This window comes from Phascolarctos cinereus, unplaced genomic scaffold (genome assembly GCF_003287225.1).
Source record: "Phascolarctos cinereus isolate Bilbo 61053 unplaced genomic scaffold, phaCin_HiC Scaffold_4;HRSCAF=312, whole genome shotgun sequence".
In the NCBI taxonomy this organism is placed as follows: domain Eukaryota; kingdom Metazoa; phylum Chordata; class Mammalia; order Diprotodontia; family Phascolarctidae; genus Phascolarctos; species Phascolarctos cinereus.
Window position 1 is genome coordinate 56640458 of NW_027555847.1, and position 17963 is coordinate 56658420.

Sequence of the window (17963 nt, forward strand, 5' to 3'; positions counted from 1 at the left end):
AGGTCATGAACCATAACATAGAAATTATAGGATAAGTCCAGCTGGTATGTAATTCTATGCTTTCTTGGTTGGATGTTTTTCTTGGAATTATACCTCAGCTAATTTACCTTCACCTTCTAAACAATGCAGAGTAATTAAGCAAGTCTATAAAATGCCCTTTGTTGCACACGCCATCTCTGGGAAGTTTTATTGTACTACTTTATAAGAAAAATCCACATTGATTCTTTACACGAAGCACTAAGTCTCCTTAAGAAAAGGGGAAATGAATTGCTTTTATAAAGCTTGAGTTGAAATAAAACTAGGAAACAGACTAGGAAAATTGCCCATGCTAACACTAAGCAAGCTCCATTTACTCTGTTTTGCTCAAATTCTCCACACTTTGCAATGGGATTTAGTTACAGTTCATTTTATACAGAGGTATTAGTCTCACCTAATTCAGTATGTCAAAAGGAAAAAAATCTTCTTTACTTATTTTCCCATGAGAGCCAAAGCGACATAAGAACCAATTAAAATGATGTAGAGTAGTCAAAGCAATAGGTTTATATGCACATAGAAAAACTGCTTTTACTTCCCCAATTCTCCCAATATACTTTCCCGGTTAGAGAAATCTAATCAGTGAACTTTTTATTAAAAAGTGTACACAATCTGCATTACAGGCATATTTATTATGCACGAAGGTAAACAATATTTTATCATAACAAAATTTGTGGATGGGTAGTCACTAAGTCCTGCTCAAAACCTAGACAGGCATTCCCCTCATAAGGTTGTCCCAATCAATGTAGCTTCACAATACCATTTTTAATACATTATAATCAAAGCTCATTGGTGTCATGAAATGACTGAACACCAATCTTATGAAACTAACTATCCCTACAGAATCACCACCTAATATTTCACATGAAACCAACGAAAGAATTTAGGCCTGTATAGAATTTATCTTAAGTTGTCTCATTTAAAGGAAGAGAAAAAAATAGCATCAGACTTTCTACTTTTACAAAGCAGCAGGGCATCAAAGTAGTTCTATGCTATACTAGTGTTATATAGGTAACAGTTCTTTCTGGTAATCAATTATGGTTGAATATTGGTCAATGACAAGACCATATGATTTAAATCAGTACCAAAAATACAACCAATATTTATCATCTATTATGTGCAAAGCACTGTATTAGGAACTTAAGATATAAAGGGAAAAAATAGTTTTTGCCCTCAAGAAACATATATTCTATTAGAGCAGGGTAGAACATGTACACGGTTAAGTATAATACAAAATAATATGAGGAGAGTGCAAGTAATAACAAGTAAGGTGGCCAAGGGTAAGAGAAGGTTTCTCAGAACAAATGCAACAGATCTCAATAATGGCAATACCATTCTGTGAATACAAAAATGTGCACTTTGCAGTATGACTTTACATTATTTAAATGTATGTATTCTGACTCCACCTATGTATGTGGGGGAGATAATTATTTATAATAATATTTTGTTATTTATGCAATATCCATCTTTAAAGAACTCAAAATAACTGAGTCAGCCTTGTTCTAAAAGAAAAGAAGGTTCAGTTTATCTCCTTAAGGGAAAAAAAGTCCAAAAGAAAGCTTTAAAAACATAATTTAATTAAAAACAGGAAGCAAGAATAATTATTCCTATTTTACTAATCAGAATTTAATTACAGAATGGTCAAGTTACAGTCTAGAAGACTGGTCCAAAAGAAGTGATACAGGACATGAAAATAATTTAGAGATTAGTGAGCAGCTAATGACCAATGTTACTATCCTTTAAACCAGCACTTATTAAACTGTGGGTCGCAATCCCCCAGCATAAATGAATGTGGGGGTCACGAAAAATTTGGCAACAGTAAAAGGTTTCTGAAAGTACAATGACCAAAAATGAATTAAAATCAAACACGTAATGAAACCTTGGTGTTTCTGGCAGTGCCTGTGTTGCATCTGAGCCTTGGTTCTAAACACATTTTGTGCTGCACATGAGATCGTGGCACACAACGCCAATGAACGCTGCCAGAGACATCTCGGCTCAGATTCAAGATTATTATATGTTATGAATTGCAGTGTATACACAAAATCATTAAATAAATTTTGTCTTGGAATTAGGGCAGAATTTTCAACAATTTCTGAAATGGCCCTAAACATACTTCTGTCATTTTGTACTACTTATTTATACAAAGCGGTGTTCTCAGCATTGATAATTATAAAATCATAGTATCAATCAACTATTAAAAACACTGAAGAGCTCCATTTCCTGCAATATCAAATATTCCACCAAGATTTAATTCTTTATGTAAAAATAAACAAGCACATCCATCTCATTGATACGCAAATTTGCTTTTGTCTTTGATAAATGATAAAATTATATAAAAAGAATTGTTTTAAAATAAACTCCTTTATGATTTATTATTAGTAAGTGTTTGATTTGTATACCTATTTTTAATACCTACATACCTACTACGGTCATATAAAAGTTTCTTGGGCAAAAAAAGATCTTGAGTAGAAAAAGTTTAAGAAGCCCTGCTTTAAACTACCTGACATCAGGAGAGGAAGCCTAGTATAATGGGCAAAGCACAGACTCTACAGTCAGGAGGCCTATGCTCAAATTCTGCCTTTGACCTATACTATCTGTGGGAGATGAGCAGTCCCTTTATTCTCCTGGGCTTCAATTTCTTCATTTATAAAATAAGTTTAGTTCTATTAGATTATGGCCTCTAAGGTCCCTCCTAATTCTAAATCTATGATCATGGGGTCTTGTGAGAGAAAAGTAATTTTAAAACTATAAAGTACTATATAAATGTGAGCTGCCATCATGATTAAAGTTAACAGCTTGGGATTATAGTTTGTGTTACAAAGGGAAAGCATAAAATTATGAGGTTACTATATTTTTGGTTTGTTTATGAATCCAAATCCAAGGTCAGTGAACAAACAGTGACCGAACTAGGAAAAGATACCCAACACACTTCCTGTTTCTCTTTTTATCGCACCATCTGGGATATACTGCTTTGATTTTGTTATTCTACCTATCAAAGATTTTTTAAAAATGTGTGAAATTTCAATGAAATACAATACTAAAGGGAAAAAAATCTCAAATGAAGTAATATACAAATGGGAAAAAAGTTTGGTTTAAAAGAATCAGCAAAAGGCATATTTCAATATCATCATGATGACTTTAAGGGTTTCTTTTTTTTGACTTCAAACTTGGCAAAGCTAAAAGGAGAAGCAGGAATATGTAGGTCCTGAAGAAACGTCTAGTAAAAAGCATAAAAAGGAGAAAAAACCCAGATGAGAAGCAATACTATCAGGTCATCTTTAATGAGTTAAAAGCATCCTGTTACTTTGGTTGGGTAGAGAAGTACACAACACCTTACTGAAATGAACATAGCTGAGAATATATTCTCATGCTCCTCCAGCTTGCTAAAGACCTAAAGACCCTGGAAAAAGTCCAGGTGGGTGGACAACATCAAGAATATTACTCTGGTCAGGTGGATTTCTTGGAGGACCTTATGTTGAAACAAACTTAGTCAACATTTAAAAATCTGTTCTTAAAATGGCATTTCTAGACCTGAGAAGATGATCATTTTTTAACAGGAATTCTTTAAAAGGCCATTCATTTTAGGGCTTCATGTACTGTGTTGTTAAACTTCAACTACAGTTTATCATATTTTATTCTATTGGAGCATAAATGTCCACTTCAAACTGACCCTTCCCTAACCAAGGAAAATAATGTTATTGTTATGGATTATGAGGACTACATCTTCTATTTACTACAAATGCTACAGTATTAACAGCCTCAAATAAGTACTAGCTGCGTAGTAAGCTAGCTGGGCAAGTCACAACCTCTGTTTGCCTCCATTTCCTCAACTCTAAAATAAAGATAATAAGAGCACCTACCTCCCAAGGTTGTAGTGAGGATCAAAGGAGATAACATTTGTAGAGCACTTTACCCCAGTGCCTGACATACAATAGGTGCTATAGAAAAAGGCTACCTCAAAAGAAGTTACAAAAGTTATAGATTTTCTTGCATATCATCAACGCAGGAGAAAATATGGAAAATTGTTGGATCAAATGATGAAGATTAATGGTCCGTCATTTAAAAAAAACAATTCTCCTAACTCCAGAATATTTACAATATTTTTTATTCATAGGGGAGGAACAATGTGGGAGGAAAAAAATGGAAGAAACTTTAACTCAGTAAGTAGTTCTGTGAAATTAGAGAAAAAATACATTAAGAATAGTCTTGCACCTAAGACCTGAGAGTGCCTGTCTGGCAGTCAGGTCAAATTCACAATATCTGAATATCTGCATCAAAAAAAAAGTTGAAACTTTACATTTGCGTCTTCTTCCTTCTCACTTACAGATGTGAAGATTAGTTATTCAGAATCAACCACTGACTATTTGAGGAAAAATATGGAATCAATGCAAATATGATAATCGTGACATTAAGGTAATATACCCAAGATGGATCCCTGCTTTCTAGTGCTGTTCAAACTATATTTATATTTTCCTTCAAAAATATTTCCAACAGAATTTAAAGCTGTACATATGTGATTTTCCTAATGAAGGAAACAATTTAAAAATACATACCACAAGTACAGCTTGCGTACACTATCTTTTCATCTATGATAGCAACTTAAGACACACTTCTCAACACAGCACTTTTCTGCCAATAAACTTTACTGGATGTCTTCTTTGCTATATACTTAAGTAAACTGCACATGCTAACTTTTTTCTTCCCTGGCTTTTGCTTTATCAGACCTGATACTATGACTAATCAGTTTCTCATTATTAAACACCACCGAGTTTACCATGTACAAGGCACTCCCGGACACTAGAGAAGGCAACAAGCATTTATTAAGTGCTTACTATGTGCTAGGCTGTGCTAAGTGCTTGACAAATCTTATCTCATTTGATGTGGGAAAGAAAACAGAGTAGAGTCATGCTAGCCCTAGAGGTATCCATATACATTTTCAGCACATTATCCTTATGCAAATGTTCTATGTTCCTTCCAAACCAGATATTCTACTGTTTCTTGTACTCAATATGTCATCTCTCACTTCTGTGTATTTATATAGAACATAAAATTTACCCTCCATATCTGTCTATCAAAATCCTTCTCTTCCTTCAAGGTCAGTTCCCTGATTTTCCCTGATGAAGCATTCTCTCCCACCTCAAATCTTTCTCAAGCAGCTAGCCTCAATCTTTCTTCTGTCTCTTCATTATACACATCTTCACACATGTTACTGCCATTCCCCACCAGCAGAACAGAAGCTCTTTGAGGGGAAGGTTGGTGACATTTTTCACCTTTGTAACCTCCAGCACCTTATATACAGCAGGCACTTAATTTTGCAGAAATAAGTTGCATTTTCATTGATAAATTATTTCATAAATTCTCTCATATAATTTTTTATTCCTCTGCTTAATTGCTAACTTCCCCCCCTTATATTTCAATTCTTCATATGCTTAAGATTCTAATAGTACTTGAAATACTACTTATTCCATTAGTTCACTGAACAAATATTTATTGAATCCCTACAGGAGATGCATCATGGAAGTATGACTTCAATCATGTGTGTGTGTGTGTGTGTGTGTGTGTGTGTGTATACATATATGTATAGGCCTAGAAACTATTTTATACCAGATAGAGAACAGACAGAAGGATAAAAGGGGGATATTGTCTTTAAATCTCAACTGGGTCCAAAACAGCTTTCTCTCAAATGGTTACACTGCCTGCTATTCACCCTAATCCAGCAATAAAAACAAATGATTGAGCACAATAGATTATTGGGAAAGAAAACTGAAAGAAGAGTCTAAGAATCAAAATTTAATTCTTTGTCATTTTCTGCTGAGAAAAACATTATCTGGTTCACAACCAGGTATTTCCTCTATCAGAATGTAGTAGATTGCTGTGCTCTGTTTTGTTTTTAAAGCATCTCAGCCTGGGAACTTAGCTTGGGGGTGGGGGAGCCTTGTAAAGTGCCTTCCAGGTTTTGAAAATACCTGCAAAACAGATATACCAGCATTAGGGGCCTAAATGAACAATGATTCTTTTTAGTACCTGGCAGAGATGTGTAGGCATAGCTTACAGGATCGGGGGGTGTGGGGAGATGGGAAGGACGGATAGAAGTAACTCACCTAATCATCCCCTGAAAAGTTCAGGAGCTCATGAAAGGAAGGTGAAGGCAATCGGAGAATGAAAGGAGTCTTTATAAAATTTTGCCCAAGAGTCCAGAATTTAAACTTGGGCAACTGGTGAAGGGCTAATAACTGCTTTGTCCCCAGGATAATAACACAGTTCATGATTTAACAGTTCTGACTTACAACTAGGGATGTGAAGAATGCCTACTGAATTGCAACACAAGTATTTGCCTGAATTGCTGCTTGCAAGGAATGAACTGTAACACATTTTAGCTGCCAACTGCTGCATTTCTGAAATAGGGTATTTCACGTACAAGACAGTTGGGGGGGGGAGGGTGCTGACTCTTGCCATGCCTCTTTCCCAAACTGGCTTCTGCTTATACTGAAGTGCTAGTCTTCTCATTGTATGAAAAAGGAGGCAGGCTGTTACTGTTGATTCAAAAAACTAACATCCTCCTAGAAAGGTGCTTTGAAGTTTTTTGTTATTCTTAGTATGATTTACTCTGAAATATATGGACAACAGTGGTCCCCCCCCCAAAAAAAAAGTTGTATACTTGGGGTCTATTTCTCAAAAATTTTTTCAACATTAAAAAATGAATTCTACATACTAGTTCCATGAGCCTCTTCTTAACAACTGTTTTTTACATATGTATTCAGTTATTAAATAAGCTTATTTCTTGATGGAACTATTCCTTGTTATGTTCATATATAGCTCAAAATGCTTTTCAGGTAGCTTTCTCTAGACCCTTCGTAAAATGTATTGTAATCATAGTGTCCACCAAGGATTTCCCCTCTAGGTCCACAAGCTGTCAGAATATTTGCTAAATGCACACATGACCCCCCCCATTACCTCAACTCTCTCCCTCTCAAACACACACACCTCTGAAAATTTCACTATGAGAGGCAGTTACCACTGATCCTACCCTAGTTTAAGGGAACAAAATACGAGCTTGCCAGCAGTCAGCCTTAAACCTTTGTGTCTGTCAGATGAAAGAACAAAAGGCAGAGCTCCGTCCCCATCATCCCCACACCTCCTCCCCTCTTGCACACACATACCTCTGTATGAACAGACACTTTATAGAACTGTTCAGGGAAAAAAAGAGTCAGCTAGCCTTCCTTGGACAACACACACACACACACACACACACACACACACACACACACACACACACGCAAGTGCCGGCGCAAAGGACCCACCTTGGAGAGCTGCCTCCTGAGGCTAAAGCGCTGAACCATGGTCAGGAACCCAGGGTCGTCGCACAAAGCAATCCAAAAGCAGGGAGGGGGGAGGATTTTGACAGCTTCTTAGGAAAGCCTGAGGTAAAACATCCTAAAGGTTGTCAGAGGACAAGTCCAAGAGATTTCTCTGAGAGTCTTGGCAAACTTAGAAGCACTTCATTGTTCTGTCAAGACATACTGCAAAGCCTCCATCCAGTAAGGGAAGGAGGGAGGGAAGGAGGGAGGGAGGGAGAAGGGAGGGGCAGAATCCTGGAGCTGAGCACCCTGTGCCAAGCTCTTTTAGCACTTCCTGTGAGTCAGCTGTGAGGGGTCCAGCAGATGGACCACCCCTCCCTCCCCTTCCTTGGAGTCATTAGCCAAAGATGCTGCCTTCATGCCACCTGAGCCTGCCTTCAAAGGGGGGCAGCCCAGGGACGGGAAGAGGCTAGGGGTTATAAAGCAGCTGCCTCCCTGAAGAGGTTAACCGGCAACTGCACAACTCCTCCTCTTCCTCCTCCCCCGGAGCCTCAACGCCTCCCAGCTGAGCGTCAGCTTAAGGAGGCAGTACTCCCTTCCCGCCATCCCCAACAAACCAACTGCTGAAGCATTCTGAATAAAAGGAGATGGCAATAAACACATACACTGACAGTATATATGCTTTGCTCACAGGAATAAACTGCTCCCAGTTGGGCTGAGCAGCCTGAAGGCTTCGTCTGACCCAAGTGGCCAAATATGTCCTCCTCCTCACAGGGAGGAGTCGCAGGCACCTCAGGAATGAACATCAGGTGCACAGAGGCATACTCTGTTGGTGACTTCAACTTGCAGCAAGTACTCGAATCTAAAGTTGCCTCCAGAGATGTTTGCCTGGTTCTTTGGAACAGCTCAGTAATTTTTTTAAAGCAGTATGGAGTGAATATGATTAAGAGGGATAAAAACTCACAACCAGATGGGCACTACCAAAGGCTGGCAAAATACGGTGGTATCGTGTTTTCTTTCTCTCCATCTCTGGACCAACATGCTTTCCGACATCACTGAAGGAAGGTGAGGACTGGCTCCCTTATGGCCCCCTCACCTAACTGTTCCATGGTTCCTTCCACAGCACAAACACAACTAAACAGGTAACACACTCACAAGCAGGGCAAGCACTTGCCTTTCATTGCCTTTTCCTGACCAATGAACCTAACACCACGTGGCTGCATGATTCTAGACAAATCAAGTCACTTAATCACTATAAACCATGACTTCCTTTTCTCTAGTGTGAAATGGAGCTAAAAATGCTCACGTGACACAGACAGAAAACTCTGTTCAGTGACCCTCAGGTTATTACTGACAGTTAAGCAAGGTATGAAAAATGGGGATAGAACAGAACAGCATCATGAACAGAGGCCAGGACTGGAACCATGAAGACCTGGGGTCAGACTCTGCCTCTGACCCACATTGGCTGTGTGACCAACCTCTAAGTGCCCCAGGTGATTAAGACCAAAAGTTCAAAAGCAGCTGAGGAACTACACACAGACAGGTGTCCTGATGGAAGGAGTTTCCACACAGGAAGGTGCCCACGCCAATGAAATCACAGGTCTAGCTCACTGGGTCCTGTAAGGCTCCAACGATACCACTATACCCAGCACTCTGCGATTATCAAAGTGCTGTATAAATATGAGCTATTCTCATCCCTTCCTTATCCAATCCATCTTACAAGTGATGATCTCAAAGCACAGACCGCACTACTCTCCTGCTCAAAAAGCTCAGTGGCTCCCTCTGCCTCTGGCTCTAGCTCACCTTTGCAGACTGAAGACTCTGCTTCACCCATTCTGTGTCCCAGCCAAACTGGTCACATCTCCCTGCTTTTGTCCAGACTGTTCCTCTGGACTTGAATGTACTTTCCTCTCACCTCTACGTCTTAGAATCTCAGCTCCCTCCAGTGCTGCCTCCAAGAGAAAGCCGGCCTGATCCTCTGCACCCCCTCTATGTACACTTGGCTTCCCCAAGTACAATGTAAGCTTTTCAAAGGTAAAGATTCCTTTATCTTTGCATCTCCAGCCCCAAGCGCAACTTGTTGTTGTTCAGTTCTTTCAGTCATGTCTGATTCTTCGGGACCCCGTTTACGGTTTTCTCAGCAGAGACGCTGGAATGGTTTTGCCATTTCCTTCTGCAGCTCATTTTACAGAAGAGGAACTGAAGCAAACAGGGTGAAGTGACTTGCCCAGGGTCACATAGCTAGTGTTTGAGGAAGGATTTGAACTCAGAAAGAGGAAGAGGAGTCTTCCTGACTCCAAGCCCAGCACTCTATCCACTGCACTACCTAGGGGCCCTTCCACAATACATCGTGGGCACTTAACAAAAGCTTACTGAATGCATGAATGATCACTGCCACCTGCTTTCTCACATCCCCTCCCCACCCAGCCTAAGAACAGGGTAGAAGCTTAAATAATTAACTGCTTGATGGATGATCCAGAGATGAATGAGTATAAGATGGGATGTTTCTCTTCTCAATCCTCAACATCTTGTATCATTAACTTAAAAAAAGTCAGGACTCAATCTAACTTGTCTAGAAGCATTACCCTAAACTGTCTCCAACTATCTCCAAGAATTTCATAAAATTCTCAAAGCAAAAGTAATTTAAAATATGTTCAATGTATGGCTCTTTCAGGAAGAAAGAAGATGTTTAAAAATTCAAGTAAGCAATATTCTGACTAAATCCACTTTATCAAGTTATTCCAAGAAAAGTTTAAGGAGAGTGAGATTATGCACACTAGCCTACACCTTTTGTCCACACTGAATAAAAAACACAAAGAAAAGAGGGTAAAGTATAAAAATAATGCTGGTCTTATGTTCACAGACTTAGAGCTAGAAGGGACCTTAGATATCACTCAGTACAGGGTTTTCCAACCCAGGATACAGAAATTTATAAAAAATGATACAGGGAGTATTTAGTAAATAACAGTATCTTATTGAAATGCTGTAGAAACTTATAATCAATGTCTAAATCAATGAAGTTACATAATATTGAGTGTACCCTTTGGTAAGAAAAATTAATCTCTATCTTTCTGTGTATATGCATAGTAAATGCTAGAATTTATTTCCTTTCACAACAAATAGGGAGTACAGGAAGGTTTATGGTAGAAAGGACCAATAAAGTATGGGACACCATGATCTAAGCCCCTCATTTTACGTGAAGAAACTGAAGACCAGAGAGGGGAATCAACCAATCAACAAGCACTTATTAAGCACTTATTATGTACCAGGCCCTCTGAAGTGACTTGCTCACCATTACATAGGTATTAATCAGAGCATTAGAATTCTAATCCAGGTCCCCTTACTGAAAACTCAGCATTTTTCCCACTGCATCATGAGACAGAATAAGAACTCTGAATCAAATATCGCTGTTAAAGTCTGGTAGTAAAGCTATATAAGGACTTGGAGAATTCAGAAGAAGGTTCCACTTTACCTTCATTCATGTCTAGATCATCCATTAATCAACACACAATAGATTAAGTGGTAAAAGGATACGAACAGCTTTCAAAAGAGGAATTCTAAGGTACAAAAAGCCATTTGCAAACATGTTACAAATCACTGATTGGCAGAGGAACGAAAATTAAAACAACTCTGAGCTCACTTTACACAATAAAAACTGGCAAATACAGCAAAACTACGGGGTGGGGGGGGGAAGTAAGCTGATGGAGAAGCTGAGTAAATACAAATTCACTAAAACATTCGGGGTAAAGCTATAATTTGTCCAACTGTTCTGCAAACCAATTTGGAGTTACCTGAGAAAAACAACTAAACTGATGATTTCCCTTGACCTAGTAATCTTATTACTGGACATATATATCCCAGGAAGTCAAAGACAGCAACAAAAGTCCAATATATATGAAAATATTCATTGAAGCACTTTTTATGATAGTAAAGAAATGGAAACAATATCTGAATGTAATGAAATATTGTTGTGCTCTAAAATGAGAAATTCAGAAAAACATGAGATATGTATAAATTGAAGCAAATCCATACAAATGAAAATGTTATTAAAATGAAGTAAATGAGCAAGTGAAAAACCAATAAGGGTCCCCTCAAACCAATGAAGGCAAGCATAAGGCTCTGAGAAGCAAGGGAGTACTGAGACAACATGTGGCATATGTGTCACACAAGGCTGCTACCTGGGTTGCGTCTGCTTAAGTATTTTTCTTTGTTGTAAAAGAAGGTTCCATTCAGATGAGGATAAGGGAGGAAGGGAAGAATCCATAAATGATAGCTATTTTTAAAGGTATTCATGAAACTTTAAATTAAAAAAAAAATCAAAGGAGCAAAGTTAGGTAATCTTTAGATCAATAATTATAGTTAAAGTTTCAATTCCTTATAATCCAGGAGTTTACACTAGCTGATCTAAACTACAGTTAAGCAGAAAGAGTTGAGAGGTTTTGGTTTTATTCTTTACATACAAATGAATGTCCCAGTGCCTCAATTTCTTCCTCTTTACTAGGTAGTCTGGCCTCCTTGCTGTTCCACAAATGGAGTATTCCATCTCCTTCATCCCCTGGACAAGGAGTTTACCTGACCACAGGTAAACAATGTTATTTTCTGTAATCTGTGACTATACTACATCTTTTTCTATTATGCTCTATACGGAATTAAGAGAAAATTGTATTAACACTTTTTGTTTGGGTTTCTGGTTTGAATGGGGAACTACAAAAAAGAAAATGAACAACAATCACTTTAAGAGTGTGTAAGATCCTTTAATTTTCCTGGATTAGAAATTTCCATGTGTAGCAGGCAGTCAGCTCACTTTAGAGGAGCTTAATGGAATTCTCCAGGGAGAAGGCCCCCCTGCTATCTAACTGAGCTACATTTCAAATAAAGTCCTAGAGATGAGGAACACCAATATCCATTAGTAATGCCCAATGGTCTATTCAGACCAGCAAAATGCCAGTTATAAATACTAAACTACACAATTCTTCAAGATCAGGCAGAGCCCCTGGGGATTTTTCTATCTGAAGCAAGCTTCCTTAGACAGCTGTTAAACAACACACTTTATTTAGATTTAGGTCTAGATAAACAAGCAATGCCTAATTTTAGACTCATCAAATTTAAAAATGAAACAGAAGAGTTTCACAATTGTTACTATATCTAGGCCCCAGATTATAGTGCTTTCAATACTAAAGTGAACCTCTGCAACACAGAATGGCCCCCAATTAGAGCCACAATTCCAAAGATGACATACTGTTTTTTTCACCCCATATTTTAATCTAAGGGAAGAAATACTACTCGTAACATTTTTTAAAGGAACCTCTTAATAAAACAGGTACAATCTTCAAAATCAGTTCATTTTACCATTACCTATATTTAATGTGGACACTTTTGTTAGTTAGACTTGGAGAGAGGAAGGTGGTACAGAGAGAAGATATCAGTCAGAAAGCACTGGGCCTAGGAAGACACCCTAGTGACAACTAAAAGGTGCAGGGCTGGGCATCACAGACTTTACTTTCCACACAACTTCGGGAATGTTGAGTCCTGGCCCTCTCCTGAAAATTCTGTTTTGCATCTGATTCTTGGCCCGCTCCACAATGTCACAATGAGACACCAAAGGGCAAGGACAGCCCCGAAGTGATGGAGAATGGTGAGAGAAATGAGATTAGAATAGAAGGAGGAGAACCAGAGATGGACTCACTAGGCTATGTCCAACATACCTCACAACTCTAAGATTGCAGGACAAGAAAAGATTCTTTAAAATATCAGTACACAAACAAGAACTAAGCCATCATTTAAAACTGAGCTCAAGACATTGTAGTCTGGACAGTTTGTTAATGGCAGAACCAGGACTACAAGATGGGTCTGACTATTAGAGTCCAAAGCTGCTTCTGGTAGAAGATTCTTTATCATCTTCTTGTGAAAATTAAGTAACTTAGGATCTAAAAAGAACTGAACAAAAATCCTCTCTACAAAGTGACAAATGGTCATCTGACTACTGGGTGGGAAGTCTTCCACTGAAGGGGAACCCACATCCTACTAAGGCAGTCCATTCCACTTTTGGACGACTCCAAGTGTTCAATGCTTACAAGAAGGAAATGCTACATAAGTGCTGTAGAATTAAATTGAATTCTACATGTAAGTCACAGCACTAGTAATGAAGATGTAAACATAAAAACCAAAAATAGCTCCCACCTTCATGGAGATGATAATGCGCTGGAGGGTATGATATACATGTGATAACAAAATTAAAAGTCATTTGAGAAGAAAGAAAGCACTAACAACCAAAGCAGATTGGAAAGGACTACTAAGTAAAAGATGGGCTATGCTGAAGAAAGGCTCTTAGAATAGTAGATAAAGTCTTGAATCTTCCTTCTAAGACTTAAAACCTGGACAACTAGGGACAAATCTTGTAATCTTTCTAAGCCTCAGTTTCTTCATCTATAAAATGCGATAGCATGTGCCTAAACAAACAAAAAACCTACCTCATAAGGTCTTCATGAAGTTCAAATCAGGTAAGACATGTAAAGCACTTTCAAAACTTTAAAGCAATACATAAATATCAGTTATCATCACTGTTATTTCATTCTCATATTTTTGATGGAGTTCAGCTAGAAATGGTCAGATGACAAGTTGCTATACTGTTATTTTTCTATGTTTAATGTTCTGAAGACTATTAACAGGTGGATAAAATCATTTCTTTTTGTAAATGGATAAGCATATTGGGATGTGCCAGCTCTTTTCCTAAACCTGTCTAAATATTTCTCAGTTTCTTTTGCTGCATCGTCATCCCCATCATGCCCCCAAACTAAGTGATTTCCAAGGCTCTTTATTAAGCTGCCTTCTCTTTTCTTTCTATTCCTTCTCATGGTGACTTCATGGGTTTAACTCTCATTTCTATGCAGATTAACTCACCAACTCTATTTCAAACTGGATGTCCCAGAGACTTATCAAATACAACATGTCCAAAAATGAACTCATTATCTTTCCCTTCAAAACCTCCCCTCTTCTAAACTTCCCTACTTGTGTCAAAAGCACCATCATCACTGCAGTCTTCTAACCTTGTAAGGGGCCTCAACTCTTCACTTTCCCACATATCACCTCAATTATCAGCTCTTTTCATTTCTATTTCTACCACTTCTCTTTTCTCTTTACTCACTCAGCTACCATCTTAGTCCATGCCCTCCTGACATTTCACCACAGCAACAGCCTCCTGACTAGTCTTCCTGTCTTATGTCTCTCCACATTCCAGTCAATCCTACACAATGCTGTCAAAGTGATTTTCCTTAAATATACCTCTGACTCCCTACTCCAGAATTACTATACTCCTCTATTGAGCTACTAAAGCCCTTCACGAATGGGCCCCAACCTATTCTTCCAGTCTCACTGGACATTCCCCCTCTGTGGCCTAGCCAAGCTGGCCTCTTCTGTTCCTCACCCATGACACACCATCTGTGACCCTGCACTGATGCTCCCCATGCCTCATCTTTACTTCACAGAGATGAATTCATAGATCCCCTCTTCTATCAAGATGCAGCTCTAGCACCATCTTTTTACACAGAGCCTTTCCTGATCCTTACTGTTCAGTGTCCTCCCTTCCAAACAATATAAAGATGATGGAATGCTATTGTAGTGTAAGCGATTGGGGGAAGGGGGGAGGAATGGCTTTGAGAGAAACCTGGGAAGGCTTGCATAAGCTAATGCAGAGTGAAGTGAGCATAACCAGCAGAATCATTTATATAGTGACAACAATTTAGTAAAGACAAATAACTTCAAATAGACTTGGGAATTCTGATGAGCATAATGACCAATCACAATTCCATGACTAACAATGAAACATATAACTCATCTCCTGATAAACAGATAAAGGAGTCAGGGTGAAGAATGATATATATTATTTTTTTGGACATAGACAATGCAGGAATTGGTTTTGCTTTGTTTTCTTTGTGTCCAAGATTTTATTTTTCTTTTACTCTCAATTGCAGGTGGGTGACAGGGAGAAATTAGGGTAAAAGGAAAAGAAGGTGGATTTTTGCTGACTAAATAAAATAAAATTTTTAAAATTTGTTTTGGAGGCAGAGTCACGTTGGAGGTTAAGGGGGACTATGCCAGTTTGGATCAATCTCTCTTTCTCTCTCTAAACTTGGATATAAATTAATGTTTTGCTTCTGGCAGACTCAGGGGGAGAAAAGAAAATATATGAGGCTGAATTAAACCGGTGACATATAATATGTATTGCTCAAACCAACGCAGTCCTTAATAACATGTATATGACATATTTTAGGAATTGAGGCAGTAGTTTGAAAGTAAGTGTTCTTTTTTATATACTAGAATTTTATTTATGTAAAGACTTTTTTCTTTTTAAAAAAAATTTTCCTTGATAGTATTTTTTATTCGATTACATGTAAAGATAGTTTTCAACATTCATTTCTGTAAAATTTTGAGTTTCAAAATTTTCTCCCTCCCTTCCCTCCTTAAGACAGCAAATAATCTGATATAGGTTATACATGTACAATATGTTAAACATATTTCCACATTAGTCATGTTGTGAAAAAAATAATTAGAACAAAAGGGGAAAACCATGAGAAAGAAAAAAACAAAAAAGTGAAAATAATATTCTTTGATCTGCATTCAGACTCCATAGGATGTAGAGAGCATTTTCCATCATGAGTCTTTTGGAATTGTCTTGGACCATTGTGTTGCTGAGAAGATCTAAGTCTATCAATAGTTAATCATCACACAATGTTGTTGTTACTGTGTACAATGTTCTCCTAGTTCTGCTCACTTCGCTCAGCATCAGTTCATATAAGTCTTTCCAGGTTTTTCTGAAAACCACCTGCTCACCATTTCTTACGGAACAATAGTATTCCATTACACTCAAATATCACAACTTGTTCAGTCATTCCCCAACTGAGGGGCATCTCCTCAATTTCCAATTTTTTGCTACCACAGAAAGAAGTGCTATAAATATTTTTTTTGTGCACGTAGGTCCTTTCCCCCTTTTCATGATCTCTTTGGGACACAGATGGTATAGTGGTATTGCTGGATCAAAGAGTATGCACATTTCGATTGCCCTTCAGGCATAGTTCCAAATTGCCCTCCAAAATGGTTGAATCAGTTAACAATTCCACCAACAGTGCCATTAGTGTCCCAATTTTCCCACATCCTCTCCAACATTCATCATTTTCCTTTTCTGTCATATTAGCCAATCTGATAGGTGTGAGATGGTACCTCAGAGTTGTTTTAACATGAATTTCTCTAATCAACAGTGATTTAGAGCATTTCTTCATATGACTACAGATAGCTTTGACTTCTTCATCTGAAAACTGCCTATATCCTTTGACTATTTATCAATTAAGGAATGACTTGTATTCTTATAAATTTGACTCAGTTCTCTATATATTTTAGAAATGGGGCCTTTATCAGAGACACCTGCTGTAAAGAAGCTTTCTGCTTTCTTTCTAATCTTGACTGTAGTGGTTTTGTTTATGTGAAAACTTTTTAATTTAATATAATCAAAATTACCTATCTAATCAAAATTATCTAGCATTACATTTCATAATTCTCTCTCTCTTGCTTGGTCATGAATTCTTTCCTTCTCCACAGATCTGACAGACAAAGGATACCTTGCTCTCCTAATTTGCTTATGGTATCACCCTTCATGTATAAATCACATACCCATTTTGACCTTATCTTGGCATACAACGTAAAATGTTGGTTTACACCTAGTTTCTGTTATACTGTTTTCCAATTTTTCCAGCAGTTTTTGTCAAATAATGAGTTCTTATCCTAGAAGCTGGGGTCTTTGAGTTTATCAAACACTAGGTTACTATGGTCATTTACTACTATGTCTAACATATTCCACTGATCCACCACTTTATTTCTTGGTCAGTACCAGATAGTTTTGATGGTTGCCACTTTATAATGCAGTTTGAGATCTGGTATTGCTAGGCCTCCTTCTTTCGTATTTTTTTTTCATTAATTCCCTTGATATTCTAAACCTTTCATTTTTCCAGGTGAATTTTGTTATTTTTTCCTAGCTCTACAAAATAACTTTTGGTACTTTAGTTGGTATGGCAGTAAGTATTTTTTCCTAACAGGAAAAGTTTTGGACTGAAGTTCAGGTAGCCAGTATTCTATTCTCAGATCGCAAAGAGATTCCAGCCTCTTACTAATTAATGACATCCAAAAGTAGAAAAGGTGAGAGGAGTGCCCTCTAGAGGTAAGTGAGTTACCTAAATGTCTTTTAAGGAAAGACTGGATGAACTATTTGCTGGGGATCCATCAATAAGGCTTTATTACGCATTTACCATGTGTCAGGTACTGTACTATGCACTGGAAATACAGAGGGGGGAAAATGAAAGCAATACCTTTAAGCAGTTTACATTCTAATAGGAGAGACAACACAGGAATATGCATATATAACATATACAAGATTCAAAGTAGATAAAAGGTTATCTTTGAAGGGGAACCAGCAAAGCCCTGCTGCAGAAAGAGGCACTTGAGCTGAGTCTTAAAGGAAGCTGGGGATTCTAAAAAGCCAAGGTGAGGAGGGAGAGCATTCTGGGCATGTCCAGGGATCAGTCAGTGCAATATCACAGAGGTGAGGGATAAAGCATTCTGTGCAGGGAGCAGTATGGGCCAACA

At 37.9% G+C, this 17963-nt stretch overlaps 1 protein-coding gene across 5 annotated transcripts in view; it reads right to left on the reverse strand.

The window, feature by feature from the left end:
• TMCC1 (transmembrane and coiled-coil domain family 1) overlaps positions 1–17963 on the reverse strand; it is a 284028-nt gene that overhangs the window by 139165 nt on the left and 126900 nt on the right. Inside the window, exon 1 of one of the 5 annotated variants that reach the window (XM_020981116.2) lies at positions 7335–7799. The exons of the other annotated variants lie outside the window; for them this stretch is intronic. Within the exon in view, the coding sequence (XP_020836775.1) occupies positions 7335–7373 (39 nt within the window). The 5' untranslated portion in view covers positions 7374–7799. Of the gene's footprint in view, positions 1–7334; positions 7800–17963 lie in introns of those variants that run through there. 5 annotated transcript variants of the gene reach the window in all.